Source organism: Amblyraja radiata, chromosome 24 (assembly GCF_010909765.2).
Source record: "Amblyraja radiata isolate CabotCenter1 chromosome 24, sAmbRad1.1.pri, whole genome shotgun sequence".
In the NCBI taxonomy this organism is placed as follows: domain Eukaryota; kingdom Metazoa; phylum Chordata; class Chondrichthyes; order Rajiformes; family Rajidae; genus Amblyraja; species Amblyraja radiata.
The window spans coordinates 10264309-10291427 of record NC_045979.1 but is presented as its reverse complement, the minus strand read 5'-3'; the positions used below and the strand labels follow the sequence as shown (position 1 = coordinate 10291427).

Here is a 27119-nt window from a genome sequence, read left to right as displayed (position 1 = left end):
TCCAATTTTATCTAATGATTGAAGGTGCTTCACTGAACATTTTACAGGGCTTTAGTGACATCTCAGCTAGATGATCTCCTCCTGCCTCCACTGAAGACGTCAATAGATAGGATAATGGAGGTTGTGATGAGGGATAAAGTGAATGGTTTCAGTTTTCCCAGAACTTGGTTGAAGGAGATTTCCACACATCCAGTTTTGGATGTTAGACAGACATTCTTACAATTTAGAGAGAAGGGTTCAAGACAGTTAGTACTGAGATGGATTGGGGTGCAATCAGCATACAGTGAAAACTTGTCCGTCTTCAAAAGACAGTATCTAGTAAATGAGAAACAGGAGTTGGGTAACAGATTTGTAAGCTAAATCCTTGGGAGACAAATGACACAAACACAGGTATCAGAAGAGAGCCATAGCTGATGATTCTCTACGATTGGATGGGCAAGAGAAAAATCAGATAAATACAGTCCCACCAAGCTAGGATGTTGACCATAAGTTCACCATGCCAAGGCTGCACATGGAACGAGGAGGCATAGATACCTTTATCACAGAATATCACAATGCCTTTTAAAGAAAGATGCATTTCAGGCTGTTCCAAAATGCAATAGAAGCATGAAAGTATTTCAGAAGTGTGATCATTATTGCAACATAGGAAATGAGGCAGTCAATTTATCCATAGCTAATTCCCACAAGCAACAATTTGAGAATCACCAGAGAATAAGTTTATTTCTTTAAAATGATGTTGAGTGGCAGCTAAACACGAGCTGATAAAATATTATAATGCATGCTATGTATTTTGGAATAACACAAGTTAACTAACAGCAGTGGTAATCACACATAAATGCATGATGATTCTTTGATTGCAGCAGTTCAGGCCAATATATGAAACTTCAACATGTTCTCTTCCACCTGATTACATGCAGCTGATGAGAGGTTCAATGGAGACCACAGCTGACCAGTATTCAATGACACCAGTGCCCTCTGGAGAGGGCTCAGCTATTACTTCATTCTGGCTGAATGTCTGGACCAATTGCGGAATATCCGGTTGAATGAACTCCTTAAGGAAACCAACTTGGCTCTACAAATGAACAGGAAAGCAGTAAAACCTTTTTTACACTGAAACAAAATTAAACAAATTGCAAAATGTTCTTCTACTGGAACCACAATGAGTGACCATAGACAAACTGGAACAGTGGGCATACTACTGCACACTGCGCTAGCAAAGACTAAATAGTAAATTCTTCAACTTCTTCATAATTTTACTAAGACTTCGTCTTCTGTCTGAACTGAAATTGGTTAAACTAATGGAATCTCATGATAAGGCAATTCAGTGGTGTACCCGCTGAGTTCCTCCAGCAATTTTGTGTACCACCAGTGGTGTATCAATATTTACAAGTGATCGCTCACCAGTTATGAAAATGAAGTTTTAGGAAAAATAATTGGTGAGGAATATACACCCCAGTGAATTTAGTAAAGTCTCATATTGTTTGGGCAGTACACTCTTCAAACATGTGTTATGTGCAACAACATGCTTTCTCATGCTGATGTTCTTGTCTCCATTACACACTGGACAAGCACAGAAAGGCACCCTTCAGCCCACCATGTCCTCGTCAACTATTTTACCCATCTACATGCGCCATTTTCCCACTTTAGGTGTATGTCATTCTATGCCTTACTTACTAAATGACTCTTAAACATTGTAACTACCTCCACAATCTCCTCTGGCAACAAATTCCAGATACCAACCACTCCCCATGTAAAACAAAACTTTCCCCACAAAGTTCCTTTCACACTCCTTTCTCTTATTTTAAACCCCTGAACTCTTATTTTTGATACCCCTACCATGGGAGTAAGACAGTGACAATCAACCCTGTCTACGCTTGCACAACTTTACATACCACCAGCAGATGACCCTCAACGTCCACTGCTCCAGAGAAAACAATCTCAGCTGATCCAATTTGCTCCTATAACTAAAGCCTTCCACTCCAGGTAACATCTTGGTGAATCGCTTCTCGTTTCGCTGACATTCGCTCACACACAAGCACATTCAGGCTGTTTGCCACTCCATTTGACGTGGACATTGAAATCGCACCAGAAAATGTTCAAATTGAACTTATTGAGATGCAGTGCAGCGATTTATTAAGATCTAAATTGAATGCAACGGACATATCTCTAGTAGAGTTCCTCAAGACATATCTTCTTGAAACTGGTATGTACACCAACTTGGTAGACCACGCGAAAAAAATGACATCAATGTTCGGCAGTACTTACATGTGCGAGCAACTCTTCTCAAAAATGAAATACACGAAGAGTAAATTAAGAGACCGACTGACTGATGCCCATTTAGATGGCATCTTGCATCTGGCCTGTTCCAGCCTGTCACATAATATTGAGAGAATGTCGATCGAAAAAAAGACACCAAGTGTCACACTGACTGCTATGAGACAGACAGACAGACAGACAGACAGAGAGGGGTGAGACCGTAATGGCCGTCTCGCAAGCAGCCTGTAGTGGCCCTTCTCTGTTTTTGTTGTTTTGAATGTGTGATAAGGGTATGCTTTGGTGTTTCTTCGTATGTTTTATGTGGGGGAGGGGGAATAGGGGGAAACTTTTCCTGTCCCGATGCCGGAGTTTCGATCATCCCGACGAGATGGTCTGAACATCGGGTCGTCGTCACAGTGAGGAATGTTGATTCCACTGTAGTGGGTATTAATGTTAAATTATGTTGGTTATTGTTAAATCGTTGTTTTTTCAATGTTGATTCCACCTGTGTTAAATTGTGTTAAATGGTTGTGTTAAATTAAATCATTGTTTTTGCACAATAAACGCGGTTCTTGAGGGTTGTTTCAATACCAGTGTCTCAAACTCACTCCTATGTTCAGTAGACATAATGTGTCTTAAATATATAAATATGTCAAAGTTTATTAACTATGGCGATAGATGTGGCCCTCCAACTGCTCACAGACCCGGGATCCGGCCCCTAGACAGAACCAGGTTGCGAACCCTGCCCTATGGTTTCTTCATCACCGTGTTTCCACTTTAAGGGAACTATGGACGTGAACCCTAAGGTCCCTCTGATGATCATTTCTTAGTGCCCTACAATTTAAAGCATATGTCCTACCCCTATAAAACTTCCTAAAATGTATCATCCCATACTAGTTAGGTTTACATTTCATCTGCCAATGCTCTGCCCAACTTTCCATCTGATCTCCATTGGCTCAATATCCACAACACTGGTATTGAGGCATCCCAAAACTTCCGTATCATATCAAAGTTGTTCATATATATCACAAATAACATGTCTTCAAATCAGCAAAGCTTTTCACCACTATCATCTGCCTCCTATCAACTATACCAATTTTCGATCCAAATAACTAATATGTCTTGGATCCCTGGTGCCTTAACCCTCTGGACCAAACTAATGTGGGACTTTGTCAAATCTATATAATTAAAAGTCTCATCTTGACCACTTCCTGTCTGCGCTGTATATTGATTTTAGAAAAATCGCTACCATATATCGCTATGCTTTTTGCCCATCTTACTCACAGTCCTCCTCCGTTGAGCAGGCCCCGTGGATTTTTCCCATCGATGAAAAATGAAAAGTTATGAGTGTTTAAAAAACCTTGAGATCCTCTCGCCTGTCAATCACCGCGATTAAGGTAACGCCCCTTCCGGAGGAGGGGGCAGGACTATAAAACACCGGAAGCCTGGACATGACTCAGTCACTCTGCAAGATCGCGAGGGAGAGGCCACGACTCTCATTCTAAGCTGTGAATCAACTGAACTGTGACTCTGCAATGTACTTGCAATAAATGATTTGTTAGCCCTTAATGAAAATGAAATGAGTTGTTTGGCCTGCCCTGTACTCGAAATTGCAATGGAAATGGAAATGAAATGAAAATGCAATTAGCTTTTTGGCCTGCCCTGCTCTTGAAACTGCAATGGAAATGAAAATGCAATGAGCTGTTTGGCCTGCCGTGTGCTTGAAATTGAAATGGAAATGAAAATGCAATGAGCTGTTTGGCCTGCCCTGTGCTTGAAATTGAAATGGAAATGAAATGAGTTGTTTGGCCTGCCTGAAGCCACTAATTTTGGCCTACAAGGCCCCTATTAGCCGAGAAACCAGTCCCTTTCGTCCAAAATGGCCGTATTAGCCCAGGAGCAGCATTTTGGCCCAAAAGGCCCGTGCCAGGCCATGAAAAGTCCAGAAAAAGTGCCTTTCACTGAGCTCACTCTTATTTATTTTTTTAAAAGGCCTTTCCTAGCCCAGGAGGGGTCGCTTCGGCCCATCAGTAAGTATTCCCCCTGCAAGTATTAAATCTCAGCCCAGTATTTTCTCCCTCCCTTCATTGGCTCCCTGTGAGATCCAGGCCAGGATAGACTTTCCTCCTTCATTGCTGTGATCTGCAGAAAAAGATGAAAAATGTATAAAATTGAATCTCCACCCTCTCCCCATTCTCTCTCACAGAGTCTCTCAAGTTCAAGTGAGTTTATTGTCATGTGTCCCTGATAGGACAATGAAATTCTTGCTTTGCTTCAGCACAACAGAACATAGTAGGCATTGACTACAAAATATATGAATAAATAAACTGATAAAGTGCAAATAACAGATAATGGGTTATTAATGTTCAGAGTTTTGTCCGAGCCAGGTTTAATAGCCTGATGGCTGTGGGTAAGTAGCTGTTCCTGAACCTGGTCGTTGCAGTCTTCAGGCTCCTGTATCTTCTACCTGAAGGTAGCAGGGAGATGATTGTGTGGCCAGGATGGTGTGGGTCTTTGTGTGTGTCCAGGATGGTGTGGGTCTTTGATGATACTGCCAGCCTTTTTGAGGCAGCGACTGCGATAAATCCCCTCGATGGAAGGAAGGTCAGAGCAGCGTTTACTACTTTTAAAGTCTCTTCCTCTCCAGGGCGCTCAAGTTGCTGAACCAAGCCACGACGCAACCGGTCAGCATGCTCTCTACTGTGCACCTGTAGAAGTTAGAGAGAGTCCTCCTTGACAAACCGACACTCCGTAATCTTCTCAGGAAGTAGAGGCGCTGATGTGCTTTCTTGATAATTGCATCAGTGTTCTCGGACCAGGAAAGATCTTCAGAGATGAGCATGCCCAGGCATTTGAAGCTCTTGACCCTTTCAACCATCGACCCGTTGATATAAACGGGACTGTGGGTCCCCATCCTATTCCTTCCAAAGTCCACAATCAGTTCCTTGGTTTTGCTGGTGTTGAGGGCCAGGCTATTGTGCTGGCACCATATGGACAGTTGCTCGATCTCTCTTCTATACTCGGACTCATTCCCATCAGTGATACGTCCCAAAACAGTGGTGTCGTCAGCGAACTTGATGATGGAGTTCGCACTATGACCGGCTACGCAGCCATGAATATAGAGTGAGTACAGCAGGGGGCTGAGCACGCAGCCTTGAGGTGCTCCCGTGCTGATTGTTATCGAGTCTGACACATTTCCACCAATACAAACAGACTGTGGTCTGTGGATGAGGAAGTCGAGGATCCAATTGCAGAGGGATGCGCAGTGACCCAGTTCTGCGAGTTTGGTAACCAGCTTGGAGGGAATGATAGTATTAAATGCCGAGCTGTAATCAATGAATAACAGCCTGACATATGAGTTTTTGTTGTCCAAGTGATCCAGAGTGGAGTGGAGGGCCAGCGAGATCGCATCCACTGTTGATCTGTTGTGGCGGTAAGCGAACTGTAGTGGGTCCAGGTTTTTGTCGTGATCGGAGTTGATTTGCGCCATGATCAACCTCTCGAAGCACTTCATCACCACAGGCGTTAGTGCCACTGGTCGATAGTCATTGAGGCACGTCACCTTGCTCTTCTTGGGCACTGGCTTGGGCAGAATTTCTGGCAGTTTTTGAGCTGCCAGCCCACCAGGCCTGAGTGACTGAGCTGCCAGCCCACCAGGCCTGAGTGACTGAGCTGCCAGCCCACCAGGCCTGAGTGACTAAGCTGCCAGCCCACCAGGTCTCAGTGACTGAGCTGCCAGCCCAAGAATCCATTCAGCCCATAATGTCCAACCTAGCCCTCTGGAAACCAGTCCCTTCGGCCTACACCACCCATACTAGCTCTCCAGAAAGCCCCCCCCCCCACTGGCCACCAATATTGGAATTGGTGGAGAAGTGGAATATTGCGTTGGGGGACCAGCCCTCCCGTGTGAACATGGGACCCAACGGGTCCCACTTATTCTAGTATCTTACTAAATCCACACATATAATGTCTACTGCCTTGTTTTCATCAATCTTCCGAGTTGGCTTCTTAAAAATCTCAAATCAACTTAGTAAGGCAGGATTTCTCCCATACAAAGCCATGCGGGCTATCCTTGATTAGTCCATGACTATCCAGATAAGTTCATGTGATAGGCCACTCGGCCCATTGTCTATGCCATTCAATCATGGCTGATCTATCTCTCCCTCTCAACCTCATTCTCCTGCTTTCTCCCCATAACCCCCGACACCTGTACTAATCAAGAATCTATCTATCTCTGCCTTAAAAATATCCATTGACTTGGCCTCTGCAGCCTTCTGTGGCAATGAATTCCACAGTTTCACCATCTTCTGACAAAATAAATTCCTTCTCATCTCCTTCCTAAAGGAACGACAACATCCACTCTATCCAAGCCATTCACTATTCGATAAGTTTCAATCAGGTCATCTTTCTAAACTCCAGTGAGTAGAGGGCCAGTACCATCAACACTCATCATATGTTAACCCACTCATTCTTGGGATCATAAACCCCCTCTGGACCCTCTCCAGCACCAGCACATCCTTCCTCAGATATGGGGCCCAAAATTTCTCACCGGCCGGCATCAGTAGTTCCTTGTATCTTCAATATCCTTTGTTATGTATAATCTTACCATATTTGCCTTTCACCCTTACTGAAATACTCAGACCTTGAACTCCTACTAAATCTCTTTTAAAAGACTTGCACTCGTCAAAGCACTATTGACTTGTAATTTTCTGTTCCCAGTCTATTTACACCAAGTGTTCTCTTAAGCTATTGAAAGTTGATTTCCCCCCAATTCAAGACCCCAACTCTTATCCCTTTCCATTACTACAGCTGACCCTCACATAACAATTGCTTGGATAACGGAAATTCAAAATTGCACAATTTACACATAACTACCCAAACATTTGAGATATGCAATAAAATTCATTCTCTCTGAATTAATGACGAAACAAACACAAAATTCATTGAAGAAGAAGGGTTTTGGCCCGAAACGTTGCCTATTTCCTTCGCTCCAGTAGATGCTGCCACACCTGCTGAGTTTCTCCAGCACTTTTGTCTACCTTCGATTTTCCAGCATCTGCAGTTCCTTCTTAAACAAAATTAATTTTCTCAACTTGCATTTCTTGACGCATGCAGAGACGACATGGCTTAGCGTTATGGTGAAATCACAATATGGACGACACAGTGGCGCAGCATTAGAGTTGCTACTTTACAGCGCCTGATACCACGAGTGATACCACATTTCTTTCACCAGGCTATTGAATTCAAGATTCATAATCTATTCTTATTTAACAACCAAGAGCAACTTTAACTCTTAACAAGGTAAAAAGTCCCAAGGCACTTCAAGAACATAGACTCAATTATATAATTTTCCACCACTGAGAAGTGATCAGGTGGAACTCTGTCTGGCACCTTCTGCTGACCAGACATTAATTGAAGCCAACCCTTGTCTCATTGAAATTTTCTAATGCAAAAAAAAGACACAAAGTGCTGGAGTAACACAGTGTGTTAGACAGCATCTAGGGAGAACATGTATAGATGATGTATCAGGTCAGGACTCTTATTTTGACTAAATGTGGTGGGGAGGGGATTGGGGGAGAAAGCTGGAGGAGAGGAGGGGCAGGACAAGGGCTGGGGAGTAATAGGTGGATTCAGGTGAGGGGGTGGTTGATGGGCAGATGGCTCGACAAAGTCCAGAGATAAAAGATAAAGGTTTGAGATAAAGTTAGAAGAGTTGCGAATTCTGAATCCAGAGGAAGGAATATAGGAGAAAGGAGTGGAAGGGGAAAAATTAGTACAAATCTAGGTGGGGCACAGGACAGAGAGGGGGTTCTTTGTGAGATAGTTGTTACCTAAAAACGGAGAATTACATGTTCAAACCGCTGGGTTGTAAGCTACTCACGCAGAATATGAGGTGATGTGCCTCCAATTTGCCTGTGGCCACACTCTGGCAATGGAGGAGGTCCAGGACAGAGGTCATTATGGGATGGGAAGAGGAGTTAAAATGGGTTAGCAACCAGAAGATCCAGCAGACCATGGCAGATCGAACACGTGTTTTGTGAAATAGTCGCCGAGTCTACGTTAGGTCTCGTCGAAGTAAAGGAGTGCACAATGGGAATAACGAATGTAGTCGCTGTCCAAGGATTCTAAACCAGGACTCAGCTGTCTGGGTGATTCAGTTCCAGGTAAAAATATAATTACAAACAACAGCCACTGGAACAAGTTGTTTTTCACCTAAAAATGTTTCAAACTTTGAAAGGATTGCTGCCAGTTCTAGTATAAGTGGTTCAAGGTCAGGAATCTGCCCAAGACAACATTTTAATAGCTGAATAATAAAGCACTAACTTTCTGCAAATTTAAAATCAAATTTTCAGCAGTAATTGTGAGATATAGGACATAGAACAGTACAGTGCAGAAACACGCCCTTCAGCCCACAATGTCAGTGCTAAACAGGATGCCAAGTTAAACTAATCTCCTCTGTTGGCATGTGATCCATATTCCTCCATATTTATGTGCCTATCTAAAAGCCTCTTGAGCACCAGTATCATATCAGCTTCCACTACCACCCCTGGCATTCACCATTAAAAAAAATCTTGCCCTGCACAACTCCTTTAAACTTTTCCCTCTATCCTAAATCTATGCCTTTCAGTATTTGAATGTTTACTCTGAGATAAAGGTTCTGACGGTTTACCCAATCTATGCTTCACATAATTTTATATACTTTTATCAGGTCACCACTCAGCTGCTAGAACTCCAGGGAAAACAATCCAAGTTTATCCAACCTCTCCTTATAGCTAATGCCTTCTCATCCAGGTACCATTCCAGTAAACCTCTTCTGCACAACTATCACCAAAGACTCCACATCTTTCCTGTGATGCCCCAGCCAGAACTGTTCACAACTGAAGCCTTGAAGACTCCCCAAGCGGAATATGAGGTGCTATTCCTCCAATTTCTGATGGTGCTCGTTCTGGCCATGGAGGAGACCCAGGACAGAGAAGTCGGATACGGAATGGGAGGGGGAGTTGAAGTGCTGAGCCACCGGGAGGTCAGGTTGGTTAATGCGGACCGAGCGGAGGTGTTCTGCGAAACGATCGCCAAGCCGCCGCTTGGTCTCACCGATGTAGATCAGCTGACATCTAGAGCAGCAGATGCAATAGATGAGGTTGGAGGAGATGCAGGTGAACCTCTGTGGCACCTGGAACGACTGCTTGGGTCCTTGAATGGAGTCGAGGGGGGAGGTAAAGCGACAAGTGTAGCATCTCTTGCGGTTGCAAGGGAAAGTGCCAGGGGAGGAGATAGCACGGGAGGGAAGGGAAGAATTGACAAGGGAGTTACGGAGGGAGCGGTCTTTGCGGATGGGAGGAACATTGGAGGAACAGCACCTCATATTCCGCTTGGGGAGTCTGCATCCTGGGGGCATGAACATTGAATTCTCCCAATTTTGTTAGCCCTTGCTGTCTCCTCCCATTCCTATCTCTCCCTCAGCCCTCGGGCTCCTCCTCCTCCTTTTTCCTTTCTTCTCCCCCCCCCCCCCCCCCCCCCCACCCGTCTGAAGAAAGGTTTCGGCCCGAAACGTTGCCTATTTCCTTCGCTCCATAGATGCTGCTGCACCCGCTGAGTATCTCCAGCATTATTGTGTACATTTGATTTTCCAGCATCTGCAGTTCCTTCTTAAACTCTTATATTCAATGCCCTGACTGATAATGGCAAGCAGACCATACATATTCTTCATCACTCTCTCTGCTTGTGTTGCCACATTTGTATGGACATCCATTGACCCAGATCAATTTTCCTCAGAAAAAAACATTTGTGCAATAGAAATAAGGGGCAGTGTCATTGCAGATATTCAGATTTTATAAAAGTAATTATTTCTTAAAATTTCCATTCAGAAAAACAGACAATGGTTCATTCAGTTTGTGCAAAAATTGCACTTTAATGTGGGCCATGAATTCTCAGAAGTTTCTTGACAAGTTTGGTGGCCTCATATAGGGAGCTCTGTGACCTCAGTATCAAAAGCAACAGACTGTGAAAAAAACCCGCCACAACATTGTTTTTTACAAAATTGATAGTGTTTATCCATTTTAAAGTTGTCAAGGCCTTATTTACACTGATTATCAACTACCGAGTACATAGACCATTACTGCATTAAATGCTGATGCCAACAGCTACATACTTAAGGGAATATTTGTTATAGGGTGGAGCTGCTCAATTATAAGGGCTGGTCAGTCAGAAAATGTCGCTACCACTTTGACATACACTCGTTTTGAAGCCAGGGCAAGTTAAATGCTGCAACTAGAATGTGTTATTGCTTTGAATTTTAGTCATACAACACAGCAATAGGCCCTTTAGCCCATGTTGATCAAGATGTTTGTCTGAGCTAGTCCCATATGCCTGCATTTCACCAATATACCTCTAAACCTTTCCTATCCATGTACCTGTCTTTTCACAATTGTGATCGTACCCACCTCTACAGCTTCCTAGCAGCTCATTCCAAATACTCATCACTCTGGGCGAAAATGTTGCTCCTCACATTCCCTATAACTCTTCCCTCCCTCACCTATACCCTCCAGTGTTAGACTCCTCTACCCCCAAGAAAATGACAGAGCATCCACCTTGTATATTCACATCATGATTTAATCTAGCGCTACAAAGGTCACCACTCAACTGCCTACGTACCATTGAAAACAGAATCAGCCCATGGCTTAATAACTTACTTTACCATATAACTTAAGCCCTCTAGTAATGGTAACATTGTCGTGAATCTTCTCTGCACACTTTCCAGCTTAATGGCAGCCTTCCTATAGCTGGGCAGTATTCCAAGTGTGGTCTGAACAATGAAGTACATAGAAACATAGAAAATAGGTGCAGGAGTAGGTCATTAGGCCCTTCGAGCCAGCACCACCATTCAATATGATCGTGGCTGATCATCTAAAATCAGTACCCTGTTCCTGCTTTTTCCCCCATATCCCTTTAGCCCTATGAGCGTACAGTGGTGACGTGATATTGTAATTCCTGTACTCAATATACTTACCAATGAAGACAAGCGTGCCATATGCCTTCTTCACCATCCTGTCTGCCTGTATCGCCACTTTCAGGGAACTATGTACCTGTACCTGACAGTCTCGGTTCTACAATCCTCTCCAGAGTTCTACTATTTACTGATTTCCTGAATTTTACTAATTTCAGAATATTATTGTCGTCAGGCAGTACATTGTCCAAAGCCTGGTATATCTGGGAATTTGGCAGTGATTACTGCTACGAGAATGTGTGGGGTGGGGGAGAATATGTGAAGATGAAGGGGATAATTGGATTGCTCCAAAAATGCTGTTGCGAACTTGATGGGGTTAAATAGCTTCCTTCCACATCTCGCATGAAATATAGAAGAGAAAATGCAATGGTTATGGCCCCTGGGATGCTCAGGTCCTGTTAAGAAACTACACTCTAAGAACCATGTTAAATTGAATCACCACTTCTTTTTCAGAAGTCTGGACTAAATGCAGCAGAATTAGTCCTACCTTTACAGTTTGAGAACTTAACTGGTCCACCAAAAATCTTAAATTAAGAGCAGATATTGACATAAATGTTTTTGAAATAAAAACCAACTGGTTAACTAATGTGTATTATAGAAATAAAATTATAAGGAACTTTGTGCTTTTATTATTTTTTTTACTTCACCTTGATTGATTGAATTGAAAGATAGAGCAAAAAGTGGCCTTTCGGCCCATCGAGTCTACAACGCCTATTGATCACATTAGTTCTATATTATTCCCCTTGTGCATCCACTACCTACACACTAGGGGCAATTTACAGGGGCCAATTAACCTAAAACCCTTCACATCTTTGAGGTGTGGAAGCAAACCAGATCACGGGGAGGAAACCCACAAAGTCGCAGGGAAAACTCCACGTAGGCAACACCTGAGATCTGGAACGAACCTGGCGCTGTAGGGTAGCAACTCTACCAGCCGCACCACTGTGCTGACCACAGGGAATCCCCTAGGACCAAAGATGGCTTGCTACCACTCTGGTCCTCTGGGCTCTGAGAGACTGACAATGACAGTGTGGGAACTACAGATTCTTTCACAGCTGAGGTGGAAGTGGTTGTTGGGCAGCTGTAAAATGGTGCGCATCTTCTGCCTTTGTGTGCCTCTGTTGCGCAGACACAACATTATCCCAAACACGATCTCTACTATTCGTAATCATAGGCCCGGGATTTCCGAGAGTAAATGGGCATGCTGCAATCTTGCTGTCTGGCAATCTCCTCTCACAAAGAAATTTGGAATAGTGTGAGCCTTAGACAGCCTTTCTCAACCTCACTAAAGCATTTGACTCCATCAATCAATGGGTAACGCACAATAATTTCCTCAAATTCAGCTTCCAGCTGAAATTGTTCACCATATTCCATTACTTCACAGTGGAATTCCAGCCATGGTCCCAAGAAGAGGTGATCATGGGCATCAAACAAAAATTGCATAATTTTTTTGTTAGAACTCCTCAGTCTTTCCGGCTATAATGATTCGCATATTCTCCAACAAACTTCCCACAGAATTGCAGTTAAACCTTCATAACGATCTACTATTTCTTGTGTCATCTGCCCATTCATATCACCAATGCTGCCTGACCTGCTGATTTTCTCCAGCACTCTATTTCTTCTTCAAGATTCCAGCTTTGAAGAATTTCTCATTCATTCTGAAGATTAAGATGGAAATACCCACTCTTCTAGCAGTAATCAGTGCCAGACTTCCAGTTACTAGACAATGTACAATGTACCTCCTGATGGCCACAATATTCTAATGTCTATAAAATATCAGATTTCCACATGGTAACGTTATGTTCCTAATCCTTAAAACCAATGGAAAGCTGTTCAACTCATCCTTTAATGACTTGCCCTGTCTGTGCAAGTCCTATTCCACTGAATGTACCAGACCCTGAACTGTCTGCTAATTAGGCCTAAAATGCTTTGAGAATGTATTAAACTACTCTCCGTAATGATTTTACAAGAGCACGTAACTGGAGTAATTCCAATTATTCTTATTCGTTTCCAGATCTGGAACCCCGAAAGTAACATTTTATTGGAGACATTGCCAAGTTTATAGAATTTTGAATGGAAATGCATTTATATAGAACCGCTCACAACCTCAGGTCATCCTAAAGAACTTCACTGTCATCCTTACAAAAGTCCAGCAACCTGTTGTAATGTAGGAACCACTTAGCCAAACGTGCACAGTACCATTTCACAAACAGCAGTACGATAAAGATCAGATAATCTGCTGTTGTGATGTAATTTAAGTAATAAATATGGTGAAAACATAGGGATAACTCCTACTCTGCTCTGAACAGTACCATGAAATCAATCGTCCACCCGTGAAGATGTATTGTCTCAATGGATAAAACTTTTTGAGACTGCATTTGAGAAGAGTTTAGATTTTTTTTGTGCTCAATTCTCTGGAATCTGATTGGAACCTTTAATTTTCTAATTCAAATCAAGTGCTATTATTGAGCCAAGTTGGCATATAAGAATTTCAAGTTTTATTTTCTAACCCTAGCTATATATGTCAATTACTAGAATTTATTTTGCACTATGTATAGTTCTGCACTGAATAGAATACATTCCTACTAAACCACAATGACACCCACACAGAAAACCAAACATTTTGCAACACAGTACTTTGAGCTTTTTACACTATTTCCCTCCATTTTGCTTACACTGAACCCATCTTCTGAACAGTACCATGAAATCAATCGTCCACCCGTGACAAACCACATTGTCATACCATTGCATCTGTTATAGAGGCCTATAAAGTCTGTATCAGCAAGCATTTTAGCCATTCTGCCATCTCCATTATTACTCCAAATTTGTTCATGTGCCGAGATGGAATAGTTCCAACAATACTTGAGAAACTCGGTCCCTTTTAAAATAAAGTAGACCACTTGATTTGAACCAAATCCACAACCCTCAATAATCACTGCCTTCATCTCCTGAGTAATGTGGCTTCGGTTTTATGCCTTCAGAATCACTGAAACACCCTTAAGGATTCTTCAACAGCATTTCACAAATTTGTGACCATCTTTCCATCTGGAATTTCGTTACTATTTCATCACCTACAAATTCCATTTCAAGTTTAGTTTACTTTAGAGATACAGCATGGAAACAGGACCTATGGCCATCCAGTACACAGTAACCATTGGTCACCTGTTCATACTATCCCACTTTCTCATCCACTCTGTACACACCAGGGGCAATTTACAGAAGCCAATTAGCCTACAAACCTGTACATCTTTGGGATGTGGAAGGAAACCAGAGCGCCCGAAGGAAATCCACACAGTCACAGGGAGAGCGTGCACACTCCACACAGACAGCACCCAAGGTCAGGATCGAATCCGGGTCTCTGGTGTTGTGAAGCAGCAGCTCTACCAGTTGTCCCACATGTATGAGCCTCAAATAAGCAAAGGAAGCCTGGGCAAGTGACATTAAAACAACCATTGCAAACCACTCAATTTAACTGCATATGCCTGGCTACCTCTGTAAGCAGACACAAAATGCTGGAGTAACTCAGCAGGACAGGAGCGTCTCTGGTGAGAAGGAATGAGTGATGTTTCAGTTGAGACCCTTCTTCAGACTGATGTCAGGGGAGTGGGCGGGACAGAAATAGAATGTAGTTGGAGACAGTAAGACTGGTGGGAGAACTGGGAAGGGGATGGAGAGAGAGGGAAAGCAAGGGCTATTTGAAATTAGAGAAGTCAATGTTCAAACCGCTGGGGTGTAAGCTACCCAAGAAAATATGAGGTGCAAAGATCCTCCAATTTGCATTGGGCCTCACACTGACAATGGAGGAGGCCCAGGACAGAAAGGTCAGATTGGGAATGGGAATGGGAGTTAAAGTGCTGAGCAACTGGGCAATCAGGTAGGTTAAGGCGGACTGAGCGGATGTGTTTAGCTAAACCACCACTGAGCCTGTGATTGTTCTCGCCGATATACAGGATATATATTCTCCCCCTCCCCCTTTATTTCATTTGTAGAGATTTCCCCAACAATGCACATTAGTAGAGGCAGATTCGCTACAATGATAAATGATCTCTGCCAGGGAGGCATTTGGATGGTTCAAATAGTTGTGGTACTATTGCGCCAGAGGACAACATTTCATTCTCTCCAAGGGGCCTCTGCAGGTTTCAGTGGGTGACAAATGGTTTAGTATTTGTCACGATGATCTCCTTGGTGAAAAGGATCGTAAACATTTTGTTTAAACAAGGTAGCGTAAAACTAGTTGAGGCCATGAAATGTCATCTCAAAAAGTAGCATCATCGGTAAAGGAGAGGAGTTATGTCAAGGAAAAAAAAAATTACATTTGCAGATATATTTGGAGCTTTTGCATACTTTTATGAAACAAATGCAAAGGACACCTGCTGAGATTAGTGGTAGCTCCGCTCTAGTATCTTTGGTTGCAACTGAGAGCGTCACATCTTAGCAGTTGCACGAGCAGTTAAACAAAGAATTCTGGAAGAAAGAGAAACAAGGCACTGCAGATGCTTGAATCTTGAGCAACAAACAAATTGCTGTAGGAACTCAGTGGGCCAGGCAGCATCTGTGGAGTGAAATGAATGAAGGGTCTTGATCCAAAATGGCATTTGTCCATTTTGCTCCACAGATGCTGCCTGGCCTACTGAGTTCCTCCAGTACTTTGTTTTTTACTAAAGAATTCTGCAAACTGCTGTCACTTATATTCTGTTGTTGTGACATTTGCAAATCACAATAGTAGGTAATTTAGCCTTGTATCCACTTCAATTACAAAAGAGATACCCAGCTATTGATCTATAGCCCAGCAAGTCACGGCTCAGGTATACATCCAACGTAATGTGTAAATGTCTTGATGGTTTATTTTACCTCCAACAACACTTCAGTCAGCATGCTTCATCCAATAAAATATTGCTCTATTTATTCTGCCAATTACTTCAAATTTTTGCCCTCTTCTTTTCTGGCCAAGAGAAATAGCGACAATATTCCAGTTTCTGCAAATTCTTCATAAATCTCCTCTACATTCTCTATGCAATCACACCTTTCCTGTAATTTGGTGATGGGAACTACTAATAGTTGGGCATGCCTCATAGTTCCAAGTGTCCACTGTCAAAATCAATGTCCAGTTTATGTAACATCCGCAAACTGTTTTATCACTCTTCCCGCATTTTTAGTTTAGTTTAATTTATTGTCATATGTACTGAGGTACAGAGAAAGCTTTTTTTGTTGCATGCTATCCAGGCAACGGACAGACTATACATGATTACAAATGAGCCGTCCACAGTGTAGATACAGGATAAAGGGAATAATGTGAAAGTGCAAGAATACGTCCAGTAAAGTCCGATTAAAGGTAGTCCAAGGGTCTCAAATTTTATTTTCTGTTTTTAGTCCAAATCATTAATAAATGAAACCCAGGCTAACAAATACTGATCTAATGGAATCCCGTAAGTACTAGCCATTCAGTCACAAAAATATCTGCCAACCATTACCTCAGCTCTTGCCCGAGCTTGCCATTTTCCCTTGATTCCACCGGCCTATACTTTTATGACCAGCTTGCCATGCAATCAACAACGTTATGTTAATTTGAAATGACATTCAGTATTTCATAAAATATTCTCTGTAAAAATAAAATGTAACTAAGTTTATAAAAGCATTGTAAAGTGATCAGTACTATTGAATAACTTCCCTGCTTGTGAAAAAAAGGCTCTCTGTTGCTCAATCTGGTTCTGACATCACTGTTTCTGACCTGCAGTGACGATGATGATGATGATGATGCCAAGTTCAAAACCACATTGGAAAAAATAATACTTTAGGGCCTGCTAAATCTTTGTAGATAGGCTTGTCTCTCAGTGTCAGCAACACATACTTCACCACTGACCACAACATCTAGGCCAAGATCTTGACTCAATATTTCATTGCAAATCGTTAGCGAAGAGTTGACCATGTGAACGGTAGCACTATGTCAGACAGCTGTGCGTTCAAACCTTACTCTTGAAACTTAAGCACATAATCCACACTGACAGTTCAGGGACAGATACTTTGCTATTCTTTCCAACGTTGTCTTGTTATGTAGGAAGTCAAACCATAGCTCTTTATTTCTGAAAATTGACATAAAAGATCCCGCTGTCATGTTTCAATCAGTCTTGACCAACATTTACCTCTCAACTGAGATTTTAAAGAAATTGACTATTTCATTGTCCCACCATTGTTCCCGTGAGCTTTCAGTGCACACAACTACATTACAATAATCACCGGAGCTTAAAAGTACTTACAGTATTTGGTTTTGAAGTGTAAGCGAGTATTCAGACTTCAGAGTTTGCGGAAAGAATTCTACCACATATTCTTTAAAAGATAGTTTATTTTATCCACCTCAGACTGAGTACCAGGCTTGATAACATGCTTCTGAATACCACCCAATGATCAGTCATTTTCCACATTTTTAGGCTGCATTGTGTCCAAACATCTTAAATTATCTGATCCCTGCTCTCAGACTACTCGTGAATTGTAGCAACTGTTTACGACGGCAAACTTTGCCTGACATAATACGTACATCAGACTTTTACAGTATTGATGTGTTAAAAACACCTTGGAGATACAAAGAACTGCAGACGCGTAAATTTTGAGCAGAACAAGAAATGTTGGAGTAACGCAAACCGATCAGGCAGCATCTGTGGTGGAAATGGATATCAGGTCTGGTCCTTCTTCAGTCTGTTTGTCGTGGGGGAGGGGGGAGATGGAAAAGAGCAGTGGGGGATGGCCAAAGCCTGGCAAGTGATAGGTGGATACAGGTGGGAAGTGAGGGTTGATTGGCAGATAGGTGGAATAAATGATAGAATTAAAACAGACAAAAGGATGTCAGACGAGTAGCAAAGAGTGAAATGTAAAACCAGAGGAACGGATATGGCGGGGAGTAGAGGGGAGAGGTGCGGCATGTTGTGCACTCCTTTCTCCCGTTATCTCGTCTACCCATGGTGCCCGACCCGCTGAGTTACACCAGTACTTTGTGTTGTTTAAAAATACTTTTGCTGAAGAAAGAAGCTAAACGCAGTATCGTCTTGATAAGGATTCATTCTGAAGTTGAATATTATTTTTTTCTGGTTGCACATTATTTGGGAGATTAATCAAAACCAAACTTTAGTTGAAATCGCTGACAACGGAGACATACAAATGTTGGTGATTCTACAAGTCTTCAGAAAATCTATGTTTTATTGCATCCATCCCACAACCCGTCCCTTCATTCTGATTACGCACACATTATTCTAAACCATGAACGATGTAGAATGCACCAACAGGAACAGCAGTCATTTGAACTATCTTTTAAACTAAGTTGCTTTGGCAAATGCCAGTCAAATAGCATTTCGGCTCTGATATAGTTTCGTTCAAACGTTATTCGGCATTAGAACTCAACCCTGCATACAGAGAAGAGGCATGATCAACTTTTCCTTCTACCATATGGATCAAGTGTGCAATAATCTAAATTAAAACTAGCGGTGCCTGTAGGAAGGAACAGCAGATGCTGGTTTACACCGAAGATAGACAAAATCATTCTGAAGAAGAGTCTCGACCCGAAACGTCACCCATTCCTTCTATAGAGATACTGCCTATCCCGCTGAGTTACTCCAGCATTTTATGTCCACTAGCAGTGTTTGATGCTTCAACGGTGATCATTGATCAACATTGCAGCTTTCATCAACCTTGCCACAATCACTTTTGGTTTACATATTACATTAACTTTTAAAGCCACGCGGTCACGATGATGTTTCTGAAAATATAAATGAAATTCATTCAGCAACTGGTGCATGGACAGGTCGGTACTGCGTTTTTTTGGTATTATATTTGGTTGGTTTTTGGAGACTCTGTGACTCACGACAGCCTCTGTCTGCACTACACAAGAACTCTAACCGCTTCTGCCTCGGCAGAGCTCGACATTTCCTGTGTTCGCGTCTCTCACACAAATAAAAAAAGTCTGGTGGCAAAGGCATATTTAAATTGTGGCTTATCATAAAAATGGCTCCAAGTTGCAGCTTGAAGCTGACATCAGCTCAGATCGGTACAAATTACAAGTGATAACAGATAAGTCAAGGCAAGCTCATGGCAAATTAGCCACGAGGGAAGCACTGGTTAACTTTGTTCCAGACACTAAACTGAGAATACAAACTAGAAGCCAAACAATCAAACACAGGTTAACTAAAAACAAGTTACTTCATCGGCTCTCTCACAAGTTGAAAGACTTCCTGTCACTTAAACTCCATTACAAACGTACTTGTTTGCTGTCTTGTGTGGGAAGAAACACGAGATGGGAAGTCAGGCTTGTGCCCAGTTGAGTTGACTCAAGCAACAACTTGGGCTGCCACATCCTCGGCTACCCACTCCATGCCAACACAAGAGCCCAACGCCAGCCAGCTCCTTGCTGCCGGAGCCGACCCCACCGCCAGCTCCCCGAGCCCCGCCCGGCACCGCCCTTACCTTCAGCTGGGATTTGGACACTTTGCCGCTCTTCTCCACGTCCAGCGCCGTGAACGCGTACCAGATAGACTTCAGCAACTCGCCCCGCAACTCCATCACTGCAGCTGCAACCAAGTCCCGGGGCGCGGGCGCGGGCACGGCCCAGCCTCCTGCTGACGTCGGCGTCCCGGGACAGCGCGCGTTCACGAGCGAGCACGCGCCGCCGACGCCGCCAGCCCCGGAGCGTGCACGCGCGGACAGCCCCGGAGCGTGCACGCGCGGACACCCCTCAGAATCAGCACCAATCCTCATTTCTGGTACTTCCCCCCCCCCCCCCCTCCACTTGACTCAAGCAACATGTGGCCCTCGTGGTTTTGTTTTCAACAATAAAGAGGAAATACGATCACTGCATACCTTTTCTTTAGCAAAACACAAAGTGCTGGAGAGATGCAGCAGGTCAGGCAGCATCTGACCCGGGACAGAACTTTCGTACCGACCTGAAATGTCAGCTGTCCATTCCCTCCACAGATGCTGCCTGACCCGCTGTGTTACTCCAGCTCGTTCTGTTTTATTTTAAAGCAGTATCTCACATCTTTGCCAGTATTTAGCCCTTCAATAATAGCATTGCAGTGTGGTTTAGCAAGTAGAGCTGCTACCTCCTAGTCCCAGAGACTGTCTGTGTGGAGTTTGCACGTCCTCCCTGTGACTGCATGTGTTTCATCTGGGTGCACTGATTTCCTCCCACATCCCAAAGATGTTGGCTGGCAGGCTAACTCGACAATCAAAATTACCTCTATTATATGGGTGAGTGATAGAATGTGGGAGGGGTTTAGTTTTTAATTTAGTTTAGTTTATTTATTGTCACCTCTACTATGGTACAATGCGGGCGGCCCATTCAGCGGAAATGATTACAATTGAGCCATTCACAGTGCACAAATACATGATAAAGGGAATAACGCGAATAATGTTTAGTGCAAGATAAAGCCAGTTGATGAGGATGTGGGAAGAATGAAAAATAGGATCAAGGTGAATTAGTGTAAATGGGTGGAGGACAAAAGTGCTGGAGAAACTCAGCAGGTGAGGCAGGATCTAAGGAGCGTAGGAAATAGGCAACGTTTCGGGCCGAAACCCTTCGTCAGACATTCTTCATTACGTAGTGTTTGGCGGTCGGAGCAGGCTCCATGTGCCAAAGGGCTTGCTTCTGTGCTGCATCTCTCTAAGACTAAAATCTGCATTTTAAGACATCTTTTTAGTTTTAAAACAGCAGAATGGGTCAGCACAATTCATGAAGAACAAGATTTTCAATTGCAAGGTTCACAGACGATCATCGTCAGGTTTCGCTGTAACACTGCACAGCACAGCATTGTCTATTGCAGCTCCTGGCAAGTAGTGCAATAGGTACAATCCTGACTCTATATTCTTAAAGGAACAGAGCATATTACAACCAACATTGTTCCAGCCACAGAGGAAGGAGGCTGCCAGGGAGGTCTCTGCATGGACATCAGATCAGTTTATGGATGTCCGAACTATGACAAAGTGGGTAATGTGGACATGCCGTGTCCTGTAGGCTAAAGAAAAAGTTTCTCCTGCATTCTGTAAAAGTATGATGCTTCAGAGGCCCCCTAAACACAGAGTGAGTTATAAATTGAGCAAGATAACAGAGATAACAAACGCCAGCAGTCCAGAATGGACATACGGTTAGGTAGGTAAGAGTAACATGACCCTGACCTTCATGGACAAAGTAGTCAGGAGCTCGTTGGATTGGATTTTAAATCAGAAATCTCAGTGAGAATAAAATATACACTTTGAGTACCGTTCCTGTTCAATAGCACAGTCCCAGGGTAAACGGGGTTAATGAAACCTATCTGTTTTGTACTATAAGAACTGCCAATTCTTTTTAGGCTGGTATGATTGGAAATTTGAAAATAATAAAATAAACAGCAGATACATAAAAGCTACAATAGATGCATGAAAAATTCAGCAGGTCAAGAATTTATTTTGTGTTTTTCTGCCATTTAAATTAATCACTGAAAATTTTCACCAAAAATCATGCTAGAGAGAACAAAAATCTTAATGAATGCCAAAAGATTGTTCACATATTCAACATTTCTCAAAACAGGAATAAGACAGTTTGGCACTACACAATTTTGTTTTCGAGCTGTTTGAATGTATTCTAACACATGTTATCCATTTGTTGTAACATTGTTCTTAATGGTTGCCCTCTGTGCACAAATTGGCTGCCATGATCCAACTTTACAATTCAATTCATTTCTTTCTCTCCCTGTTCCTGCTATTTTTTTCAGGGAAAGATTGCAATGGCATAAGATAGTCAAACATGTGCATCCACGTCCTTTCTCCCCATTTGTGGTTTTCTACTTGAAACCAGGGAGATTGTTGAGCACCAAGTCTATTTCTGTTAAACATCGAGAAAAATAATTTTGCCCTAACAGTACATTGGTCACTTACTTTCTCTGCCGTCATTTCTGCCCTTCAGCTGCCTTCTATGTTGCTACTTTGGATGAGTAGCAGCCTGAGAACAAACAACTTATCTGGAATACTTGTAAATGTAACATAATGAATACAATTTATCTGTAAAGATATGTTAAAGATATGCACATTTTGTTTGAGGGGTTCATATGCAGTAGTGATGACAAATGAGCCAGGGCTGAAATAAAAAGACAACTTATCACAGCTCTGGCAAATTTATCACACAAAAAGCTGAGTTAACTTCATAGAAATCTGTATGGAAAGCCTTTTATACCTTCAGAAAATGACGCAGAGGAGCTTTTACATAGAACATAGAACAGTACAGCACAGGAACAGGCCCTATACTCCACGAGTATGTGCTGACCATGATGTCAATCTGAACTAATTCCGTCTGCCTACATATCGCCCACATCCCTCCATAACCTGTTTAAGAAGGAACTGCAGATGCTGGTAAATCGAAGAATCAGTCTGAAGAAGGGTTTCGGCCCAAAACGTTGCCTATTTCCTTCGCTCCATAGATGCTGCTGCACCCACTGTTTCTCCAGCACTTTTGTGTACCTTCCCTCCATAACCTGTCTGTCATAGAGTCATACAGCACAGAAACAGGCCCATCAGCCCATGCTGACCAATATGCCCCATCTAAGCTAGTCCCATTTGTTCGCATTTGGCCCACATCCCTGTAAACCGTTGCTATCCATGTACCTGTCCAAATGTCTTTTAAATGTTGTTTTGTATCTCCTTCAACTACTTCATCTGGCAGCTCATTCCATATGGTCCTCGCCCTTTGTATAAAGACGTGCCCCTCAGATTCTTTTCCTCTCACCATAAACCCGGGCCCTTTCGATCTTGAATTTCTTATCCCAGGAAAAATTCTCTGTGCATTCACCTTATCTATACATCCAATGATTTTATACGCTTCTATAAGGTCACCCCTCAGCCTCCTGTTCTCCAAGAAATAAAGTCCTAGCCTGTCCAATCTCTACCTATAGCTCAGGTCCCCAAATGCAAACTTATAAATTCTCTCTGCATCCTTTATAGCTCTGCAGCTTAGTGGCAGCTTTCCTATCATTGACTGATCAAAACTGAACACAATATTCCAAGTGTGACCTCTTCAATATCTTGTATAAATTGTAAGTTAATGTTCCAACTTCTATACTCAGTTTCCAGACGGATGAAGCCCAGCATGACTGCGTATGGCTGTATGGTGACAACGCATTTCACTGTACCAATTGGTACATGTGACAAATAAATGTATCTATCTTGTATCTTGTATGTCAAAAGACTTCTTCACCACCCAATGTACCTGCAACACCACTTTGTCCATGTGCCTGCATAAATGCCTCTCAGAAATTGTTATCATGCAGGCTTCCACCATCACCCACACATTCCAGGCATCTACCCCTTTTTGTGTAATAAACCTACTTTGCAAACTTCATTTAAATGTTTCCCTTCTCACCTCTAGTGTTTCATGGGAAAACAGACTCTATCTATGTCTATCTTAATTTTATAGACTTCTAAAACGCCACACTCAGCCTCTGACATTTCAGAGAAATAAATCTGTCTGTCCAACTTGTCCTTTGCAGGTAATATTTTCTAATTCAGGCACTATCTTGGTGAATCTCTTCAACGTCCTCTCCCCAGCCCCCACATCCTTCCAGTAATGTGGCGACCAGAACTGCACCTCAACTCCCTCTCACTTCAACCCCTCTCCCTGTCTCTCCTATGCCATAACCCCACCCCTTCCTAATCTCCCTGCTTTGTCTTTAATGTACATATGGTACGTATAAATAATAAAACAAAATAGAATAGGTGGGTCATGAGGTAGGTTTTAAGAAGCCTTCTAAAGGAGAATAAAATAGTTTTGAAAGGGAAATTTGCCTTGAAGATCTACCGAGACAGTTTAAAAGGTTGAGATATGGTGGGGTGAATGGAGAGTGTTTGTGAGACCAGAACTGAAAGACCATAGAATTATTTGTTGGGAAAGGGGTCTGGAAAAATGTACAATGAAAGGGAAAAGCAAGGCATGCAGGGATTCGAATGGGAAATTTAAAATGACCTTGCGATGGATATAGGACAAAGGCCTTCCTGCTCTCAAGCCTGTTCCATCAATCAATGAGATCATGGACATCTAAACAATGCCCAGTCACCCAGATGAACACAATATCTCTAAGAGTTTAGGCACACTGGCCCAAAGCCTCGTGCATGATAGGACAACCCTTGTTTGTAGGGATCACTCTGACAGAGGATTGTGCAGGATCGGTGGAATGGGTGGGCACTGGAGGTAGGATTATGTGGAAAGAAGGGTTCACTTTTGAGGGGAGGGTCACATGTGCTGGAACTCTCTGCTTGACAGCATTGTGGGAGAACTTTGCCTACATGGAGTCCAATGATTTAAAAATATATCTCACCTCTACCTTCTTGTGGAAAAGTAGGAACAGGCATTAAATGCTATTCAAGACCACAATCCTCTTTATCAATAGTTATGTATAAAAATGCCACAGCTTGTACACCATCCGGTGGACTATTGTTAGAACTGCATATCCAATAATTTTATTCCATGCTCCTTTACAATTTACGTTTAATGCCTTATGATGTTAAAATGTTCCAAAGTGCTTCACAAGAGCCTTTTCAAACAAAACCCGACACTAGGACTTGCCTCCTGCAAGTCATAGGAAATATGAAGGCTTATTTCTAGAAGTTTGTTCCGAGGAAGACTTAAAGAAAACAATGCCAGATCTTTGGATCTGTGTCAGGAAGACAGCTGTCAGTGGTAAAGTGATGTTAACTCAGGAAGTACAAGATCCTTTAAAGATTTGTTATTAATGGTACAATGGAGCAATTATTTGTACAGCTGAATGACTTTCAAACTCTCATCAAATAGTATTAAAGGTCAACAATATAGTTCAAGAATGAGCCCAGATGTTGGAGCAGAATTCCCTTCCTTAAACGTCAGTGACTATCCAAACACTTTCTCTTTTCCCCCCAGAAGTGGTCCTAATATCAGATTTATTGTGCTATTGTGGTATTTCAACTCACAACCTCACATTTTTAAAATGTATTAGCTTGCAGGATGTGGTCACCAACAATACTGCTATTTATTATTCATCTTCTACTTACCCCAGACTGAGAAGGCAGGTGAGAGATGATGGTATTGGTGGTTGTTAGTCATGTAGAGGCCCAGACAGGCTAAGGATGGTAAATTTCCTTCCCTGAAAGGTGCTGTGTGCCTTATCATCAGAACAGCCCCCTCCATCGACTCCTTTAAGTCTAGACTTAAAACCTATTTCTACTCACAAGCGTTTCTTGAGGTCCTCTGAGGGAGCGCTGTATGTATTTATGTATGTATTGTTAGATTTATGTACCATTGTATGTAGCACGTTAGTACCTGCACTGATGTAAAGCACTTTGGTCAACGAGAGTTGTTTTTAAATGTGCTATAGAAATAAAATTGACTTGACTTGACTTATTATGACAACCCAGCAGTTTATAGAAGTGAGATCAATCGATTGACCAAATGGTGCCAGCATAAATAACCTGGCTCTCAACACCAGCAAAACCAAGGAACTGATTTTGGACTTTGGAAGGGGTAGGATAGGGACCCACAATCACATTTATATCAACGGATAGATGGTGGAAAGGGTCAAGAACTTCAAATTCCTGGGCGTGCATATTTCCAGCACACTGATGCAATTATAAAGAAAGCACATCAGCACCTCTACTTACTGAGATTCGGTATGTCAAAGAGGACTCTCTCGAACTTCTACAGGTGCACAGTAGATGCTGACTTGCTGACTTATTGCATCATGGCTTGGTTCGGTAACTTGAGTGTCCAGGAGCGGAAAAGACTGCAAAAAGTTGTGACCACTGCTCAGTCCATCATCGGCTCTGACCTCCCCACCATCGAAGGGATCTATCGCAGTCGCTGCCTCAAAAAGGCTGCCAACATCATCAAGGACCCACACCATCCTGGCCACACACTCATCTCTCCGCTGCCATCAGGTAGAAGGTACAGGAGCCTGAAATCTGGTACATCCAGGTTCAGGAGCAGCTACTTCCCCACAGCCATCAGGCTATTAAACTCGCAATTAAACACACTCTGAACTACAACAGCTTATTGCACTTTATGTTTATTTATGTGTATATATATGGTCTATGCTATATGGACACACTGAACTGTTCTGTACTTATGCCTACAATATTCTGTTGTGCTGCAGCAAGCAAGAATTTCATTGTCTTATCTGGGGCACATGACAATAAACTCTCTTGACTTGACTTGACTTCTTATTGGTAACCATTAACATGTAGTGTTGCCATAACAATGAGCTGTGTAGATCTTTAATTAATGTTGTTCCCTTTGTGTGCAATGATGAAATTTTCTATAAAAAGTAGAATTTAAAATCAAAATAGCATTAGCTTCCCAAAATACAGAGATCTGCAAATTATAAAATATTCTAAAACTACACGCTCATAAATTAAATGCTTTGTACATGGCCTATTCCCCTTTTCAAAAATAAACTTATATCAGCCTAGGAAGGAAGACAATAAAAATGGGGAAGAAATGGAGGCAAGTACCAGTGGCAGTCTTAAAATCTAGCTGAAATTTGTGCTGGGGAGCTCAGGCAATAACATTAAAATCTGCAGGATCCTTCATTGATTGCTTCACAAAATCTCAGTTCCTTCCACCTGGAAATGTCAATGGGCTGGAAAATATTTGGCATTGAGTTGGTTATTCCATAAAAAACTTTGGGATTACTGTAATCTGCAAGTCATTTGCTTTTGACGTTCTTTTAGGAAGATTCAAAATGTATTTAATCAGAGGATGGTGAATCTGTGGAATTCTTTGCCACAGAAGGCTGTGGAGGCCAAGTCAGTGGATATTTTTAGGGCAGAGATGGATACTTGATTAATACAAGTGTCAGAGGTTATGGAGAAAAGGCACGGG

General features: G+C 42.4%; 1 protein-coding gene across 1 annotated transcript in view; it reads right to left on the bottom strand.

Moving 5' to 3' along the window:
• Positions 1-19894, bottom strand: part of def6 (DEF6 guanine nucleotide exchange factor) — a 126858-nt gene extending 106964 nt beyond the window's left edge. The window contains exon 1 of the mRNA XM_033042407.1: positions 19712-19894. Within this exon, the coding sequence (XP_032898298.1) occupies positions 19712-19807 (96 nt within the window). The 5' untranslated portion in view covers positions 19808-19894. The remainder of the gene's footprint in view (positions 1-19711) is intronic.
• Between the last annotated feature and the right edge of the window lie 7225 nt (positions 19895-27119).